Source organism: Desmodus rotundus, chromosome 2 (genome assembly GCF_022682495.2).
Source record: "Desmodus rotundus isolate HL8 chromosome 2, HLdesRot8A.1, whole genome shotgun sequence".
In the NCBI taxonomy this organism is placed as follows: Eukaryota; Metazoa; Chordata; class Mammalia; order Chiroptera; family Phyllostomidae; genus Desmodus; species Desmodus rotundus.
Genome location: NC_071388.1, coordinates 5,697,585 through 5,715,090, shown reverse-complemented (window position 1 = coordinate 5,715,090; position 17,506 = coordinate 5,697,585). Strand labels below are relative to the sequence as shown.

General features: G+C 51.3%; 1 protein-coding gene across 5 annotated transcripts in view; it reads left to right on the top strand.

Annotated features, from left to right (window-relative positions):
- ERG (ETS transcription factor ERG) overlaps positions 1-10,870 on the top strand; it is a 214,924-nt gene extending 204,054 nt beyond the window's left edge. For all 5 annotated transcript variants that reach the window (XM_053917163.2, XM_053917178.2, XM_053917182.2 and 2 more), the window contains 4 exons: positions 312-380; positions 1,566-1,622; positions 2,295-2,342; positions 8,919-10,870. In XM_053917163.2, coding sequence (XP_053773138.1) covers positions 312-380; positions 1,566-1,622; positions 2,295-2,342; positions 8,919-9,439 — 695 coding nt within the window. In that variant the 3' untranslated portion in view covers positions 9,440-10,870. The remainder of the gene's footprint in view (positions 1-311; positions 381-1,565; positions 1,623-2,294; positions 2,343-8,918) is intronic.
- The last annotated feature ends 6,636 nt before the right edge of the window (positions 10,871-17,506 follow it).

Below are 17,506 nucleotides of genomic sequence, written 5' to 3'. Positions count from 1 at the left end.
TGCAGGACACATTAGGCCGGAAGACACTTCCATTACGGCCCTGCCCTGCGGTTGCCACAGGCCACCCTCGAAGAGTCAGCAAGCTCTGAGAGAGCCTGTCCGTGGGCGTTCTCGGGCGAACCAGCGAAAGTGTCAGATCAACAAAATACACAAAATTATAATTCGGAAACCAGACCCAGATCTCGTGGAATCCAGGTTGAAAATTTCTTTGGGTTCCTGGATTTTCTTGACCACTATTCAAATAAACACAAAACAAAAAATGCTATAAAAATACATTATGGATCTTTTAGTCAATTTACTTGTCTTTACAGATTTACCTTATGAACCACCCAGGAGGTCAGCCTGGACCGGTCATGGCCACCCCGCCCCCCAGTCGAAAGGTACGGTGTCGGCTCCTGTGGCCTTCAGCCTGCATGTCACAAGAGCATGGGTGACTCTTGGAGTAAACAACATTTTCTGTAGCTCATCTGTGCCCTTTCAACACGGCAAGTGACTGTCCCATTGGCCACAGAAGCGCAACTAGTCTTTAAATGCAACAATTCTTTCTCCTTTGGGGACATACCCATTTCCATAAGAAAAGAAATGACTAATGCCATGCATCGGGTTGGCCAAAAAACCCTTTTAGTCCTTTCTGTAAAAGAAAAGACACATTTTTCATTTTCACCAATAACTTCACTTATTTGTTATTTTGAGTGTGTTGGTTATCTCCCATGTGGTATAACGTTGATTGTTCTCAGTATCTTGATTTGATTGCTATTATTTTCAACTGGTCTTCCAGCGAGAAATCTCTAGCACAAACTTCACAAACCACTTTTGACACGTTCAGTCATTCCCAGCAGCTTCTCCATACACTGCCCAAGTCTCTTTTTGCATTTCAGACGCATTTTTACCTTTCTTGAAATAAAGCGTAATAGGCCGAAAATGTCACATACTTCCTTCCAGCTTCAATATTAAAATGGCTACACAAAAATTCACCAATTTTGATGTTTTTCTTAAATGCACGTTGATATGACAGCTGTCACAATACAATCTGACCAAATAGTTTCGAATGAAGTTAAAGACAGCTATGCACCACTACAGTCATCGTACAGAAAAAAAACAGACTTTTTGGCCCACCCAGATTCCAACGCACACGCTCACACACACACGTGGGTCTTGGCATGTTTGAGCACAGATTCAACACTGAGCCATTTCCTAATCTTGGCCATGTTTAAACTATCTCTTGCTTTATTTCATTTTCCTGGTAGTTTCCCTTTTATTTATTTTAAACTGTGATCCATTTTCATCTGTTTTGTAAACCATTTCAAATTCTGTTTCTTTAGTGGGGTACAAATAAATTGTTTAAATAATTTAAAAGTACACTTTTTTTTCTGTTTTTGGCCACAAGGTTTACATTTGGCTTCATGAGAAAGGGGAAATTCCCCTTGCCAGAAGGTGCTCCTTATTGTAAAAGGAAGCCTGTATTATGTTACTAAGGTGGTCGCTGGAGTGATGATATGATGACATCAAAGACCGGTGGCCAAACCTAACTTACAGCTAATTGTCCTTCATCTGTGTGCTTTCAGCTGCTCAGCTGTCCCCTTCCACAGTGCCCAAAACCGAAGACCCGCGACCCCAGCTGGGTATGTTTTGGGGAACATCTCGGGCCTTCAGAAGAAACAGGTTTCCTAGCACACTTCTAAAATGTGTCCTTTTCTAAACGAAACTCATTACTTTGTCTCCTTTACAACTGCTTCATATGTAAAACGGGGACCCAATTATCAGCCTACTCAACTGGGGGCCTGGAGACTTTGATAAAACACCTCCAGAACCTACAGAGTGAATGAGGAAGGATGCATTCCGAGTGTGCACGGGCTGCTGCTCGGTAGCCCCCAGTCCTTTTAATTTCACCTTACAGGTGGGGCGCAGCAGCGCCAACAGCGGCAAAACCCACGCGGAGGCGCAGTGGGAGGTTGACTGTGGTGACGCCAGCATGGCCCACGCGGTGCCGGGCTGACTGGGGACTTACCACCTGTGTGCCCTATTTATGGCCTGGGGTGGAGAGCATGTGGGGTTGAGGATTGGGAATCCGAGGCCACATCTGAGCTCAGCCAAACCAGGAGGCCCTGAGCAAGAAACTTCTCCCAGATCCCATGCGACATCTGAGACGGGAAGTGGAACTAGGTGACCTCGGTGTGGGGGGCGTTCTCAGCTCTGAAATCTGGAAACACTCGGGGTGGTGCAAGGCCAGCAGGCACATCTCGCCGAGTCACGACCGCCTCCTTGGGATTTGACTTCTTCTCTGTTTGCTGCAGATCCTTACCAGATCCTGGGGCCGACGAGTAGCCGCCTTGCGAATCCAGGTGAGGTGCTGCTGGTGCTCTGCTCCGGCAGAGATGCCTGGGTGGCAGCGAACAGATTCTAGGGTTAGCTGTCACTGGGTCATTGGCCCAAGTGGGGAAAAAAATGGGTCAGATGATACATTAAGATTTGAGGCTCAGCAAAGAGCATCCTTACCCTATCCAAACGACCTGGGTTTCCTAGGGTTGCTAGAACAAAGTACCACAGGTGGGTGGGGAGGCTCAGCCAACAGACAAGTCTCGTGTCACAGTTTGGAGCATGAAGTCCAAAATCAAGGTGTTAGTGGGGTGGCTGCTTCTGAGGGCCATGAAGGGAGGGTCTGTTCCAGACCTTAGTCCTTGGCTTGCAGGTGGCCACCGTCTGCTGTGTCTCCTTCCTTGTCTTCCCTCGCTCTGCGTCTCTTTGTCTGAAGTCACCTTGTCCTAACAACACCAGTCCTGTTGGATTCGGGTCTCCACCTCGCTTTACCTCAATCACCTCTGTAAAACCTCGCGTCCACATAAGGTCACAGTCTGAGGCTTTCGGGGGCTGAGGACTCCCTCATATGAACCTGGGGAGGGGCACAATTCAACCTATTACACAAGCAGTTACATTGTATTTTAAGAAAGGAGAATGCTAATTACAACCATACATTTTCCAGTTTAGGATTATCTTCCATGGATGGTCTGTTTCTCCACTTAGATGTTAGAAGAAAGTACAGATTCATAATTGGCCCGTTGGTAACCTGTGCCTTGCCAAGGACTGTCACCTGTCACCACGTCTCAGTGCCGACCACATTGTTTTGTTGCTTACATTCAGATCAGGGCCAGCTGTGCTGCGGACATCCACAGCAAGTTCAAGTGCCAGGAGGTCACAGGCGTCTTGCACGTACAAGCGGGAATGTGTGTCTCCTAAACGTGGAGGCCAGAAGGGGGCTGGAGATGGGCAAATCCAGGCGCACTCAGCAAATGCCCTCTCTCAAGGGGACGCGCACTTTGAGAACATGAAACACGACTACGGAGAGTCCGCCCTGTTTGGCGTGACGTTTTAGTTCAGGTTAACTCATCCAGCAAAGACTCTAAGCAGCTGAGCAGTTAGAAGGGACTGCTCTGTTTACTACTCTCCCCCACTCAGGGCCGAGAGCAGGTGCTCAGTAATTATTCGTGGAATAAACAAATGCCAGAGCAATAAGGTATCATCCTGACCCTCAAAGAGTGTACAGTCTAATTCAGAAGTGGACACGGGTAATTCCAACACTGTCCACGCCAGGGGGCCGCGGGCTCTTTCCTCTCATGTGAGCATCCACGTGGGGGCCACACCTCCTGGGTCTCTGGTCCCTCCTCATGCCTGTGGTCCGCTTTCCATTTGCGACGGCCTCTGCAGCCCCTCAGGGAAGAAGGATGGCCGTGTCTTGAGATGATTATGATCAGCCATGCTTTGGGAGGGCCGATCTGGCAGCAGCGTTTGGGCGAGGGCAGGATGAGGAAGAGAGGGAAGCCGGGGCACTCTGGGAACGAGCCTGCGATACTGTGAGAGAAGTTCCAATAGCCCCACCCCCTGTGTGCTCGGGCCAGCGCTAATGGCTGTGGCCCCGTCTCCTCGCAGCCCTGGGAGGTCGTTATCTGCACCCTACATAAGAGGGTCCCGAGGTCCAGAGCAGTTAGGTGACCTCTCCCGGGTCACACAGCTGATGAGAAGGGAGGCCACACTTGAACCCGGACTCTGCAAGTCTGTTCTCCTGTTCTTTCCCTAAACTGCACTGCGCAAGCACGGGGCAGAGGAGAGGGCTTGGCGAGTGGGGAGCAAGAGAAGGCAAAGGAAGGGTTGCCACGCGGTTTGACAGCTGTTGAGGTGCACAGGCTGGGTCCGAGGTCAGGGGTGGAAGGGAGGGGCAGGTCAGGGGTGCCAAACAAGACTACCCTGGCTTCTCCGCTCACACAAGCTGGCCAAATGAAATTGATGTCCGCGCCCATGCCGTCACAGCTCCAAGGTGTGGCTGGGGGAACTGTGAGGCCACAGAGGCTGGCCCCTCAGTGGAGCATCAGCTTTCACAGAGGCACACTGTGCTGGGGTACCCACTGTAGGTGGAGGGACCCAGGGCAGAGCCAGGAGGAGACTACAGACCATCGCAGGCTTGGGCACCTAGTAGGTCAGTGGCCTCTGGTGTTCAGAGTGAGGGGCTGCCCTTCTATCCTGAAGACCTTCCTCCGTGGGCTTGGGGCTGGTGGTGGCATCCGACTTCTGATCTGAATAGAAAGGTTTATTCCACTCAGCTTGTCCTGAACCGGCCCCTCCCCATCGGTCCTCACCCTGTCTCTGTTGTACTCCTGTGGCCTTTCCCCCCCACCCCATACCGGGTGTCTTTTGTTTTTCTGTTAATGATTCTTCCTGTTCGAGTCTGTCATTCCATTCCCTGCAGATAAATCCCTCCTCGCTTCCACAGCCGCCTGGGCTCTCCACACGGTGCACATTCTTTCAGCATTTTCAGTAGAAAGATGACATCACCCAGCGCGAATGCATAGGTCGCAGCGGCATCTCTGCAGCTCCATCCCAGATGCGCACTTGGTGTGCGCTTTGGCTGTACCTCTCCTGCTGAGAGGCGCGTGTCCCTGTGTGGCTGTGTCGTGGGTCACACAGCTCCTCGATGTCCCTTCAGGTGGCTCCTTGAGTGAACTGAGACCACCTTTCCACCTTTGTCGTGTTAGGCTCAGCGGCCTTGATGACAGCCAGGTAGTTTTTTCATGGTGGGCAGGAACGTACATCTGGCTACATGCAAAACCAGAGACCTGTTCCAGGAGAGTTCCGATGTCTGTTAGGAGGTAGGAGTGTCCAGTCCACCACTGGGAACTTACAACTCCAGGCCCAGGGAGGGGACAGCCTGGGAAGGACTCAAGGGGACTGTGGGCAGAAACCAGGCCCAAGGGCAAGTCATGATTCAGGGTCACAGCCTGGGGCTTGCTGACCTTAGCCAGCCTTCGTTCCCCTACCTCTCTGGGCTCTAGTTTCATCTCTGCCCTGGGCGATCACGTGATTCTTGAGGGGATTGTTACATAAACTCATGCGGAGTGTTCAGAACAGTGCCTGGCATGCTGTGAGCTTTCTGTGGGCATCTCCCGGCCCCAGGCAAGGGGCACATCTGTCTTTAAACGGGGGTTACCAGCCCGAAGCAGTCATGACAAGAACGTTTGCCTACCGAGTCCATCACAGTGACCCTGGGGGGTAATACCGTTACTGTCACCCCATTTTGCAGGCACAGAGAACTGGGTCCCCAAGTGGCAGAGCCAGGATTCAGCCAGGCACTGCCGACACCAAAGTGGCCCCTCCAAGAAGTCCTTTCTGAGCCCCCCTGAACCCAGGCCATACCTTCCCTGGGATGCGCCTGCTGCCTCGATGTTCACATGGTTCTTCTGCGGTGCCCCAGCTACTGTAGAAAGTGGCCCCAAACGACTGCCACCCTGGCGCCTGCTGGGCCCCTCTGTCAGCTGTCCCCACAGTGTCCTGCTCAGGGAAAGTCCTGCTTGCCCACAACTGCTGAGTCACCCCCTGCTCTGCTGTTGTCTGTGGTTTCTACACTGCTTCAGACGTTTTGCCCTTCTGTGCTCTGTCTGCACCTCTCCCCTACCGTGTTTCTCTTCTTTCCATCACGTTAGGAGACTGCTTTCCTCCGAAAGATGCCAGGACCGCCTTTCGTCCTCTTCCGAGCCCAGTGCCCCTCACCCCGCCGGGCTCTCCTATGGGTGGGCCGCCTGGTCCTGCCCTGGACAGAAGCAGGACTCAGGTACCTGCTCCTCCCCGTTGTTAAGGATGTTGCCGTGGGAGAGGGAGAAAACAGGTGCAACAGGGGTTTGATTCACAAGGTGCAGGTGGGGTGCTGGTGGGCGTGGAGGGTTGTGTCTTACTAGAGCTTCTCCTTTTACTGGTGGGTTTGGCCAGTAAGCCCCAAGTCACTCTTTGGCTTCCAAAACCGTAGGTGTTCCTGTCTTGGAAACCCTGTCCAGCACCGTAAAATGTATTTTTATTGCACAGGAAACGTTATTGCTTTGACCGTAAAAGACTAGAATAGATTGCTTTTGAAATTGTGGCCATGAGCAATTTTTAATTCACCATGGACTGTGACTTCTCAGCAACCACGGCGCGTCCTTGAGAATCCCTGCCCGGGGATAAAGTCGGGTGCACACTTCAAGTGTGGCGCACTTTGCGGTGAACGTTAGATTTAACTACTCGTGAACTGGACACGATGTTCCGTGTTACCAACATCCGTCGCTTTGGCACTAACAGTTGTGTCTCAGGGTTGGAAGCTGGTGGATTTTGTTTACATTGCTCTCACTCCCAAGGACCCTGGAAATGCTCCGAGGCCCTGGCCCCGTGGCTGAAAGGCTAATTTAGGGTAAAACGGGGAGAAATGCTCCTCCGTCCCGTGAGCTTTGAGTTTCCAGCCAGAGATTTAGGTCCCCGGCTTCCTGGGGCTTTAGAGGCAGCGGAGGGGGAAGCCGCTTTGGCCCACTGGTTGTCTGTCCCACGCGTTGATAAAGGACAGATTCCTAAGGGGCAGTGCCAAAGCTTGAACAGATACCAAGTATTTTGGCTGCTTAGGAAAATCTGTGCATTTGTACAAAATGTGTGGAATTGCTCTCTTCGTGGGAGGAGGCTGACAGTGAATATTTATTTTCAGACAATTCCCTGCTTATATGGAAGCATATGTCAGACCCATAAATCAAAAATCCATGTTTTCTCCTATTCCCAGGTCATAGATGGAATTTTTTTCAAGTATTAATCCTTTGGTTACAATGTATATACTAAAACCATATGGCTTTCTCATACCATTCTTTGTATTTTTAATGCATATTAATGCAACGTTGGGGGCAAGAACACTTGATTGAGAACAGTTTGAACATGTTGTCCCCAAGAGGCAAAGGCTCCCATTGTGATGAACTACAAGCTGCTAATACCTTTCAAATGTGTTGCTCGGCTGAAAATGATAACCTTCCAGAATGTAGTCAGAAAAGGCTGACCTTTCTCACGACGCTGTTGCATGGACGGACTCACTCACACACATGTCCGTTTCCATGGAGCCAGCGTGGAGATGGGGACTTACGAGGCGGGCAATGTATATTCCGGGCTGAGTGAAGACAGATGATGATCGATTCTTGCAGCGCATCTATTCCCGGAACGGTTGCCAGTTAAAGTGACTTTAATCACCTGATCACGTCTATTGATTCTTACTGATAGTGGAATAAAAGGTCACGTTTTGGTCATGAGGCCGAGGCAGTGCTGGAGCTGGAGGTTAGGAGGGAGGAACGGCTTCTTACCCACTGTGAAAGCACCCTGCCTCTCCTGGGACTCAGTGTGACCATCAGTATTCATGTGCTTCCCTCCTTTGGGGGCCATACGTCACCCTGCAGTTCTGTGACACAGTGGCTAGAAGGATGTGTCCAGATCTGTCTCTGAATCTAATAGGACATAAAAGCCACATCTGTATGCCTCCAGTGGGACCGGGGACACCCTGGCGGTGCCCACAGAGTCAAACCAGGTCTCCTGGACTCGCGGTCCTTCCCTGGTGCACCCTTTCTGTCGGAAACGCTTCTGAACACAGCGGGCATTGCAGCGCGGGGGCCCCGCACGTGGATTCCCGTTAGGGCGCATTTGCCCAAATGCTGGAAACGGGCGCTCTGGTTTGACAAAGAGCCAACTTTTTTCTAGACTTCCTCATTTCGAGTGGGTTAGTTCTGTTCTAGGAAAAGTTTTGACAGAATGGCTTTCCGAGTGCCAGCAAAATGTTACGTTAGAAATAACGGTGTTTACTTCCATGCTCTCTTTTTTTCCATAAACGTTTTAGAAGTTCATTTCCTAAACCTGACTTTTATTATTTCACTTGACCTAGCCGATGTAAATGGTGTGAAGTCATTATTGCCATCGACATAATGACACAGTCTGCCTCACAAAAAGAGGAAAAACAAGCCCTCCCACCCCCCAAAACACGTGGACCTGGCCACTCTCTAGGGCAGTCAGAAAGGGGACCGAACCCACCAGGCTTGGCCCCGTGGGAGGTCTCTGCTTTTGATAAAGGGCTTGGGTCTGTCGACCAGCCTGATGTCACTCACCATGGGTCAAGCTGGAATGTGTGTTTCCACACATTCTAGGTCAGGTCCCCTGGCCACAGAGTTCGGGATAAGGATATCGGGCCATGATTAATGAAGGGTGTGTTCTCGGGAGAGAGGGAGTGAGGAGGCAGGACAGGGCAGGGAAAAGCTGAGGACGCTGGGGCCTTAGCTAGGCCCCTGCTTCAGTCTGATCACAGGGCCCCCTGGGGCATGAACAGCATCACACACTTGGCCCCTCCTAGGCAAGGCAGCCCCGTCTCCGGTACCCTTTGTCTGTGCCTCTGGCCATGGGCTGCTGGGGTGGGGGAGGCAGGCCCTGTCCAGCCATGTGCAGTGATCTGGAGAACAGGGGAGGCCCCAGCATTTGAGGGACAGGGGCACAGGCCTGGCAAAGGGGCCGGGGTGCACCAGCAGCACCCACCTCTGTGACTGAAGAAAGAACGCCTTTCTGTGGAACCTGTCCTCACTGGTCTTGTGTTTCCTGTCCGTCCTCTTTAGGGAGCGGACAGATCCAGCTTTGGCAGTTCCTCCTGGAGCTCCTGTCTGACAGCTCGAACTCCAACTGCATCACCTGGGAGGGCACCAACGGGGAATTCAAGATGACGGACCCCGACGAGGTGGCCCGGCGCTGGGGGGAGCGGAAAAGCAAACCCAACATGAACTACGATAAACTCAGCCGCGCCCTCCGCTACTACTATGACAAAAACATCATGACCAAAGTCCATGGGAAGCGCTACGCCTACAAGTTCGACTTCCACGGGATCGCCCAGGCCCTGCAGCCCCACCCGCCGGAGTCGTCTCTCTACAAGTACCCCTCGGACCTGCCGTACATGGGCTCCTACCACGCCCACCCACAGAAGATGAACTTCGTGGCTCCCCACCCTCCGGCCCTCCCTGTGACGTCGTCCAGTTTTTTTGCTGCCCCAAACCCATACTGGAATTCACCCACTGGAGGTCTATACCCTAACACTAGGCTTCCAGCCAGCCACATGCCTTCTCATCTGGGCACTTACTACTAAAGACCTGAGAGAGGCCCTTCCCAACAACACACAATCACCAGTAAATTGCCACAAACTCGATTGGAGAAGAGGAATCGACAAGTGCCTCAAGAGGAATGAGAAAGCTTGATGGGGGGCTGGGGAAGGAAGCCGGGGACGAGATCCAAAGACTCTTAGCAGGAGGGAATTACCAAAGTATTACTACAGAAGTAGAGAGGATGCTAAAAATGTAACGTATATGGACATATAGTCTGTGGACCAACCTTGTAAAAGACATTGTAAGTAGAAGCATGAAGCCCGAGGACAAAGTGCCAAAGAGAGTGGTCTTAGGGAGTGTATACACTTTAGCGTAGAGTTTGGGGTCCTGCTAACCATGCCGACGGGGATTGAACTAGAGCAATACAGATAACGCAGTCTTGACCTAACATATCGTTCATACGCCATTTTAAGGAAAACTACCTGTATTTAAAAGTAGAAACATATCAAAAAAAGAAAATGGAAGAAAAGAAAAAGAGACGGACTGTGCAACAGACGTTGATACGGAACTCATCGGCGTTTGCTGTTTCTGGTGAAATCAGATCCATTCCATGCGATGAAGGGCGGTCAGCTCTCTCAAACTGTGAAGACAACCCAGAGTTCCCAACTCCTTTCCAGTATTCCAGGAATGAGGGGCCGAGCGGCAGACAGAACGTGCAGGGAGAGCATGTGGCTGGAGGCAGAGGGCTGGGGGATGTGCAAGAGGAGGAGGCAGCGCAGGAGGAAGCTGAGCAGGAGGAGGCAGGCCAGGGGCAGAAGCTTCTTGAGCAGTGAGGGCTGGACTTAGGGCCGTGCCGGGACTGCGGAGAAGGTGTCATGGAGACTCGAGGTTGGATGCAGTCAGTCCCTCAGCAAACCCAGTGTTGCAGGGAGGGCACAGCGGAACGGAGGGAGGCGAAGTGGTGGAATTCAGACACAGAAACGTGCATCTCTTTTTTGTTTGTTTGTTTGTCAAAAGAAAATTGTAACTGGAATTGACTGCTATTTAAAATGATCATTCAGGACAGCATGCTTTCGTGGGGGCTCTGTTCTCCACAGGGTCAGGTGAGAAAAGCCCTCTCGGCTGCCGCACGCCGACACCCCCCCGGCACCCGGGTGAGGCGGGCTCCAGTGTTCCTTTCGAGTCGCGAACGCTGTGCGTTTGTCAGAGTGAAGTATACAAGTCAATGTGTTTTTTTTTCCCTTTTTATATAATAATTATATAACTTATGCATTTATACACTACGAGTTGATCTCGGCCAGCCAAAGATACATGACAAAAGAGACAATCGATGCTATAATGTGGCCTTGAAATTTAACTCTGTATGCTTAATGTTTACAATATGAAGTTACTAGTTCTTAGAGTGCAGAATGTATGTAATAAAATAAGCTTGGCCTAGCATGGCGAATCAGATTTACACAGGAGTCTGCATCTGCACTTTTTTCAGCGGCTAAAGTTGCGTAAGAGAGACCTGTGCTGAAAGTTGTGGGTTTCGTTATAATGTTATTACGTCCAGAAGCTTGTGGAAGCGAGAGGCAAGCAAATAGGGTGTCTGGCACCCAGACAGCATCGTCAGTCTCTCCAGGTCCCTCTTGTCCCACCTCTTTTATTCCTAGTCCTTCTGGAGCAGAGGGACCAAAGGTCTCCCCCTGAGGCCTCCTTTTTTGTGCCCAGAAGGGAAAGAGACCTCTAATGCCAAAGTTGTCATGGAGACATCCCAGATTAGCACTGGGACACAGAGCGCCCTCCATTCTGTGATCACAAACATCCGTGGAATGAACAGGACATGGCTCTTCCTGCAAACTGTATGATCGTCACTAAACAAAGCGTCATGGTAGCTGTGACTCCTCGCTTTAAAGAAACCGGGGGCAGCCTCTAACTCTTCCACCTGCCTTCTCTCTCCGAGGATCTCGCCAGGTAGCTTGGGGCCTTGATCTGCCCACCCCAGGCTCATCTGGGTACCGTGGTGTGGGAGTCACCGGCCTTGGGCCTGTCATATTACCAGACACCGGGTATTGCTCTGATCTCAAGTCACTCTCTCTTGACACCTTCTCTCTCGTGCGTGTCACAAGTGCTGCCAACCTCGGCCGAGGGGACGGCAGTTTGAGAGGTGGAACACAGACCCTTGTGAGAGGGGCAAACTGCACCAGCCCGAGTGGTTTCTGAGTGGGCCCGGTTCCCAGCTGGTGTGGGGCTCGTTTTGCGTTTCATCATCCCTTGCCTTGATTCAGTGAAGTTGCCAGACCTCGGTGCTATGGCCCTTGTGGCAGTGGGCTTTCACGCTGGGGGGATCCAGTGCCCAGAGCTTCAGACACTGTGTTACTTGGGCTAAGAGGAGCCCTCCCATCAATCATTTCCCAGCAGCTGGGGAAAGGCCCCCAAAGTGCTTCCACTTCTTGGGGGAAAGATAAGTAAATAAAAGCATCAAAGCTGGCAGCTGGGGTGAGCCGCACTGCTCTAATGGAAAAGATCAGTCATTTTTATTTGGGGATGCGCAGTCCAGGCACGCCTCCACGCTGCGCAGAAATACAAATGTGCTCAGCCCATTGCTCCGTTCCTCTCTTTCAAGGTTGTATCATGAGTGAAATAATAGAAACAAGACATGATGATCGCGTTCAGCTGCACCAGATGTTTTCCGTTAGGTTCCCCAGTGCCCCCACCCCCACCCCCAGATGATTAGCAAGCTTTCTGACACACGTGGTAATTTTGGAGATGATAATGCTGAGTCCTCCCAAATAAGTCACTCTTAAATTGTGTCGTAAAAGAACAGTGTCCCTCTGCTCCTGTCTTCATCTAATTTCAAAGCACCCTCCAATTCATGCACCTCATCCCACCAAGAGCCTTTTTCTCTCTCCGCTCCTTCCGCACCTCTGCTCGCCCTGTGCATGCTCCCAAACCCCGCATGGTCTCACTTCCGCCAGCAGGACATGCGTCCCCTCTTCTTGGCTCCAGTAGTCTTCTGGGCACTTCGTGGAACCTTGCATATTCCCAAGGCTCAGCCGAAAGTTCATTCTGGCTCCCAGCCTGGTGCCCTGGCCACATCTCCACGGGGTTCAGGGTGAGATTATAGGTCAGGACCAATGCAGTTAGAGAGCTCACTGCTTCCCCGAAGCACCTCCCTGCACTGCCACCTGGGAACAGGGGCCAGGAGGGACGCGTTCAGGGGACAGGTACAGGACAGACAGCTGACGCTCCGGAGCTGGGAAGGTGATGGTAAAGAGGGATAGCACGGATGCCCTTTAATGGCAGACACAGAACAACGTAGTTTAAAAACCTGGCTGAACTACCCTCTCATCACTCCATCCAAACAGACGTTCTCGGATGACTGAGACTACTCAAAGGCCGGTCAGGTTCCGTTCCTTCTCTTTATCTTGTTTTAAACACTTCTTCAAAATGTTTCCATGTGAAATGAGGAAAAGGCTGGATGCAGAAATCAAATGTTATGGGAAACTAAGACCTCTTTCTCTGTCACAGAGCAGTGGTTCTCAAAGTGTGCCCCAGACCAGCAGCAGCAGCCTTGCCTGGGGACGTGTTAGACCTGTGTATTCTCGGACCCTGCCCCAGACCCGAGGCAGGGACTCAGCCACCAGTCCTAACCCAGCTATCGGTTCCAACAGCCTTCAGGTGATTCTGATGCCCAGTGAAGTTTGACAACCACTGCCATGGAAGGAGAGATGGTCTGTGTCCAGCTGTGGAATGTCCAGTGTGAAATCTCAACCCCACCAAGCTTGTGTCTGTGGCTGCATGGCATCTGCCCATGAGGTCAAGCCAGTTTGCTCTGGACATGTCATCCTGGGTTGCACTTCCTCTGGGCAGCTCTCCTCCTGACTGTTAACGGGTCCCATGTGCATTAATTATCTACTGCTGAGTGACAAATGACCACGAACAGCACACATCTGCTCTCTCACAGCGTCTGCGGGTCAGGAGTCCAGGCACCACGTCACAGTGTCCTCTGCGCAGGGTCTTACCAGGCTGAAATCCAAGGATCAGCCAGGACTGTGGTCTCATCTGAAGCAGGGACCCTGTCCTAAGCTCACTGGTTGTTGGCAGAAGTAGGTTCCTTGCAATTGCAGGACTGAGGTCTCATTTCCTTCCTGGCTGACAGCCAGGGCCACTGCCAACTCACAGAGGCCACCTGGGGTCCTTGCCTCCTGGCTCTCTCCTCAGCAAGGCAGTGGCTCCTTCAAGGCCAGCAGGAGACAACTCTCTCACTGTGACTCTGACCTCTTGTAGGGGTTCCCCTGATTCAACCAGGTCCATCCATGATAATCTCTTTTTTAAAACTAATTCAAAGTCAACTCATTAGGGCCTTAATTACATCTGAAAACTTACTCTTACCACAGACAACAACCTATCACAGGAGTCAGGATTCCTCATGTTTGCAGGTCCCACTCACGATCTGATAGGAAAGATTTTGTAGGGCGTGTCCACCAGGAAATAGAAATCTTGGGGCTGTATTAGAATTCTGCTCACACATCATGGATACGTGTATCTTCTAGCGTTTTCTAAGCTCTGCACACCTGAAGCCCTGTGCTCCAAGGCCCCCTCTCTCACGAGCAGTGTGGACTTCCTTGGACAACTATGATGCTCTTGCTCTGACGAATTTGCAAAGCTTTATGTTGAAAATGTAAAGCTAATGCCAGCTTTTCAGTAGTATTTAATTTCCTTTTGACTTTATTTAAAAGCCAGCCCAAGTTAGTTCTATGTGCAAGTAAGTATGCAGACTCTTCTAACTTATACTTTTTATTTTAAACTAATTTTATAAAGCAAAAAAGCTTCATTCATTTTCTCATAAACATTTTTTTACAAAATATTATTTTGGTGAGGCAAGGCATCATATGACTTGGTTATGATTTGTTCTGAAACAAGGTGAATTACAGACTTCAGCAGGAAGCATGTTGAATGTAAGAACTTGATTTTTTTAAAGTTAATTTTTCATGTTTCACATTCCCTAAAGAAAATAATACAAAATGGTAGCCATAATTTCATTTTGAGAAGACTTCATAAAACAGTTTTGAGATGCTACAAGGTCATGACTGGTTGGGTGGACAGAGCCAAGAGCACAAACTAAAGATCAACACCCATCTGGGAGGAAGGTCCTGGGGAGAGATTCCAGGTCACTGCCCTTGACCTTACTTACTCATACCTTCCTAGGGTGAGGGCCTGGGTGGCGCATTAGGACCACTCCAGCTGCTGTGGGCGGAGAAGACAACAGGTTACGCAACAAGTTCAGGATCCCAAAGAGCAGGTGAAGGGATGGGCCAAGTTTAACAAACTCACTGGAGCTTACTGCTGCTGGGATCTCCGTCATGTTCAAAACACCTGGCAGCAGGGCTGAGCGCAGCACCTGTGATGAGCAGGTCGGGGTTGGGACATGAGACACGGAATATCCAGCAGTTGGCGAGCAAAGAGGCCGACACTGCTGAACACTTCAAACGTATCGTCTCATTACTCCTAGTCTTCCTCCTGAAACAAATTAAAAAGTGAAAACCCTGCCACTCAGATTAAACAAGTCGCTCAGCTCACCCCAGGTGTAAGAGGGTGAGCCGATGCTTGCCCCAGGACTGACTCTCAAATTTCTATTCTGAAACCATTTTGCCTCACGCCCACAGGACATGGGGTGAGGGGGCGGGACCACTCCCACGTGGGTTGCATTTTGTGAAACAGATCATGAAAGAGCATGTATCTCTTCTGTGTGGAGCTGCTTCCAACATCGATTCCGCACATACACATGCAGAGGGATATAAGCCAGCTGGAGACGAGGGGCGAGAGGGAACCCACTAGGCCATGGAGGAGCAGCGGGAGGACTGCCTGCTGTTCCCACTGGAAGCAAGATCACGTTTCTGGTCCCTCAGTCCAGCACCCGGCATGGCCCATGGCAACAGTAAGCTCTCAGTAAATGTCTTGCCCTGTGTGGGTGGATGAACACCCGGAAAGGTAACTGTCTGGACTCAGCAGGGATGCCCTTGGGCCAAACTCAAAAAAGAACCTGAAATCAGAGAAGCACCACATGGAATGGCCAACCTCTGCCCTGCCCGCGGGTGTGCTCACATGGACCATGTGACCACCCACCAGCTATTTAGCAGCACCTGGTAGGGGGGCTACTTGGCTATTTAGGTCGTTTTCAGTTCTGTGCCATCTGGGTTCTGCAAAATGATGAAATGTCATATACACATGCATGGAAGGTCAGGGAAAAGCATCTGAAATGATGACGGCTTGGAAGCTCCCTCTTGAGCCTCACTTCGTCCTCGGGGCAGGAGCACATTAGGGAGTCAAACATTACGCAGGCACTAGAACCCCTTACGTTCCCGTCTCCTGCGACTTTGGGTCTCCAGAGACACTGGAGCCTACGCTGCTGGGAGGTTGAAACGCCTCCCGTGTGTTGGCCCCGCATTTTCTCGCTCAGGAGGAAGGCCCCCTACACACCCCACACTGCAGCACGCCTCCTTAAAAGCACGTATCTTGGGGTTGTTGGTCACAGTCTGCTCAGCATTAGACATGGCTCAGCTGGAAGAGTCGGGCGGCCCCCCGGAGCCTCGATCCAGGTCCAGACTCACTCCTTCCACCCCCTCCGCGGGCACCGGAGGCGGGAGCCAAGGCTGGCGTTCCACTTAGGAAGCTAAGGAGGGGTTGAGGGTGGAGGTTAAATATGTAAGAAATAATTTGGCTACAGGGTAGAGAGCGATTTGGTTCAGTCTCTTGAATAGAAAGCCAGGATATTCCAAGAAGCCAGCAGGACGGGTGCGGCACTAAGGCTGACCACCTCAGAGTGGCTGACCACAAAGCGGAGAAGGGGACGGTTTCTGGCAGGGTAAGCCCTGCCTCTTCCGGTGGAGAAGAGCGGAAGGGGTGGGGAGAGCGAGAGTCCCTGCTGAAAGGCCCTCCCCGTGGAAACATGCCATAGCCCGGAAAAATGGTTCCAACCTTGCCATAGGACCTGTGACAGGTTGGTTAGTTAATTCGACAGTTCTCCTTTGAGGAAATCACTGCTCTCATCCTATGTTCTAAACCTGAGATTCTGCAGCTATCTGTACCTCCCTGCATTTGCCTTCGTGTGGCACAGAGTTTTTCAAAGTGGCATTATGCAATCAATGGTCACTGGATTTTAAGCCCACACTGTCTGGCCCATGCTCACAGTAAAACTGCCTTAGTGCATTGAAGAAGAAAACATTAACAGAGGTTCTGTATTATTCACTTCAAAAAGACTGAGCATTGGTTAAAATCATTTTACCCAAGTCCACGTGGCTGTTAAGCAGCAGGGACAGGATTTGAACCAGAGTCTAATCCAAGGCTTCTGTAATTAGTCACTGAGCCGTTCTAGCTCTTAGAGGAAGGTGCATTAACAGTAAGACCCATAGGCTGGGCAACCATCCCAGGATAGGCAAACACACAATTATTCATGTGGTGCTGGAAGCTGGGCAAGACACCCTCTTTTTGTGGATGAGGGAGCTGGGGCTCAGAGAGGTTAAGTGGCCTGCCCATGGTCACACAGCTCAGGATGAGAGTCACACCTAGGCCTGAAAGCTGGGGTTTCCTGCGGGATGGGTGCCCCTTTCTCCCCACAGCTGTCAGGGCTTGCAGACAGCTGTCGCTTCAGGTTTGTGGTTTGTATAGTGTCCCTTCATCTTCTCCGAATCCTCTCTCCCTGGTCTGTTGTCACTTCACATGAGCTCCCTGCAGGGTCACCCTCAAGTGTCGTGAAGGGCAGAGTGTCATTCCTCACTTTTGTGTGCCCTGTCTGGGGAAGAGACACAGAGCCTCCAAGTCGCCATCAGCCCAGTGAGTCACTAGCCCTCACCAGGAATGTCTTGGCAGCCTGGTGGGCCAGCAGCCCCCCAGGAGGGCAGGTGGGGTGGGGTGGGAGTGGGAGTGGTCGACCCAGGGCCTTCCACCCTCACCCTGATAAAGGCAGAGAATGTGAGCGTAGACTGTCAACCACACTGCCTCCCACCGGAAGATCCTGGCTTGTCCCATTGTTCCCTCTCCTGGGACGGCCAGACCTGCATCCTTATTGGAGGTTGTAGAGAAGGACAGTTTGGTTTTTATTTTTTTTTTAAACCAGAGGCAGGACC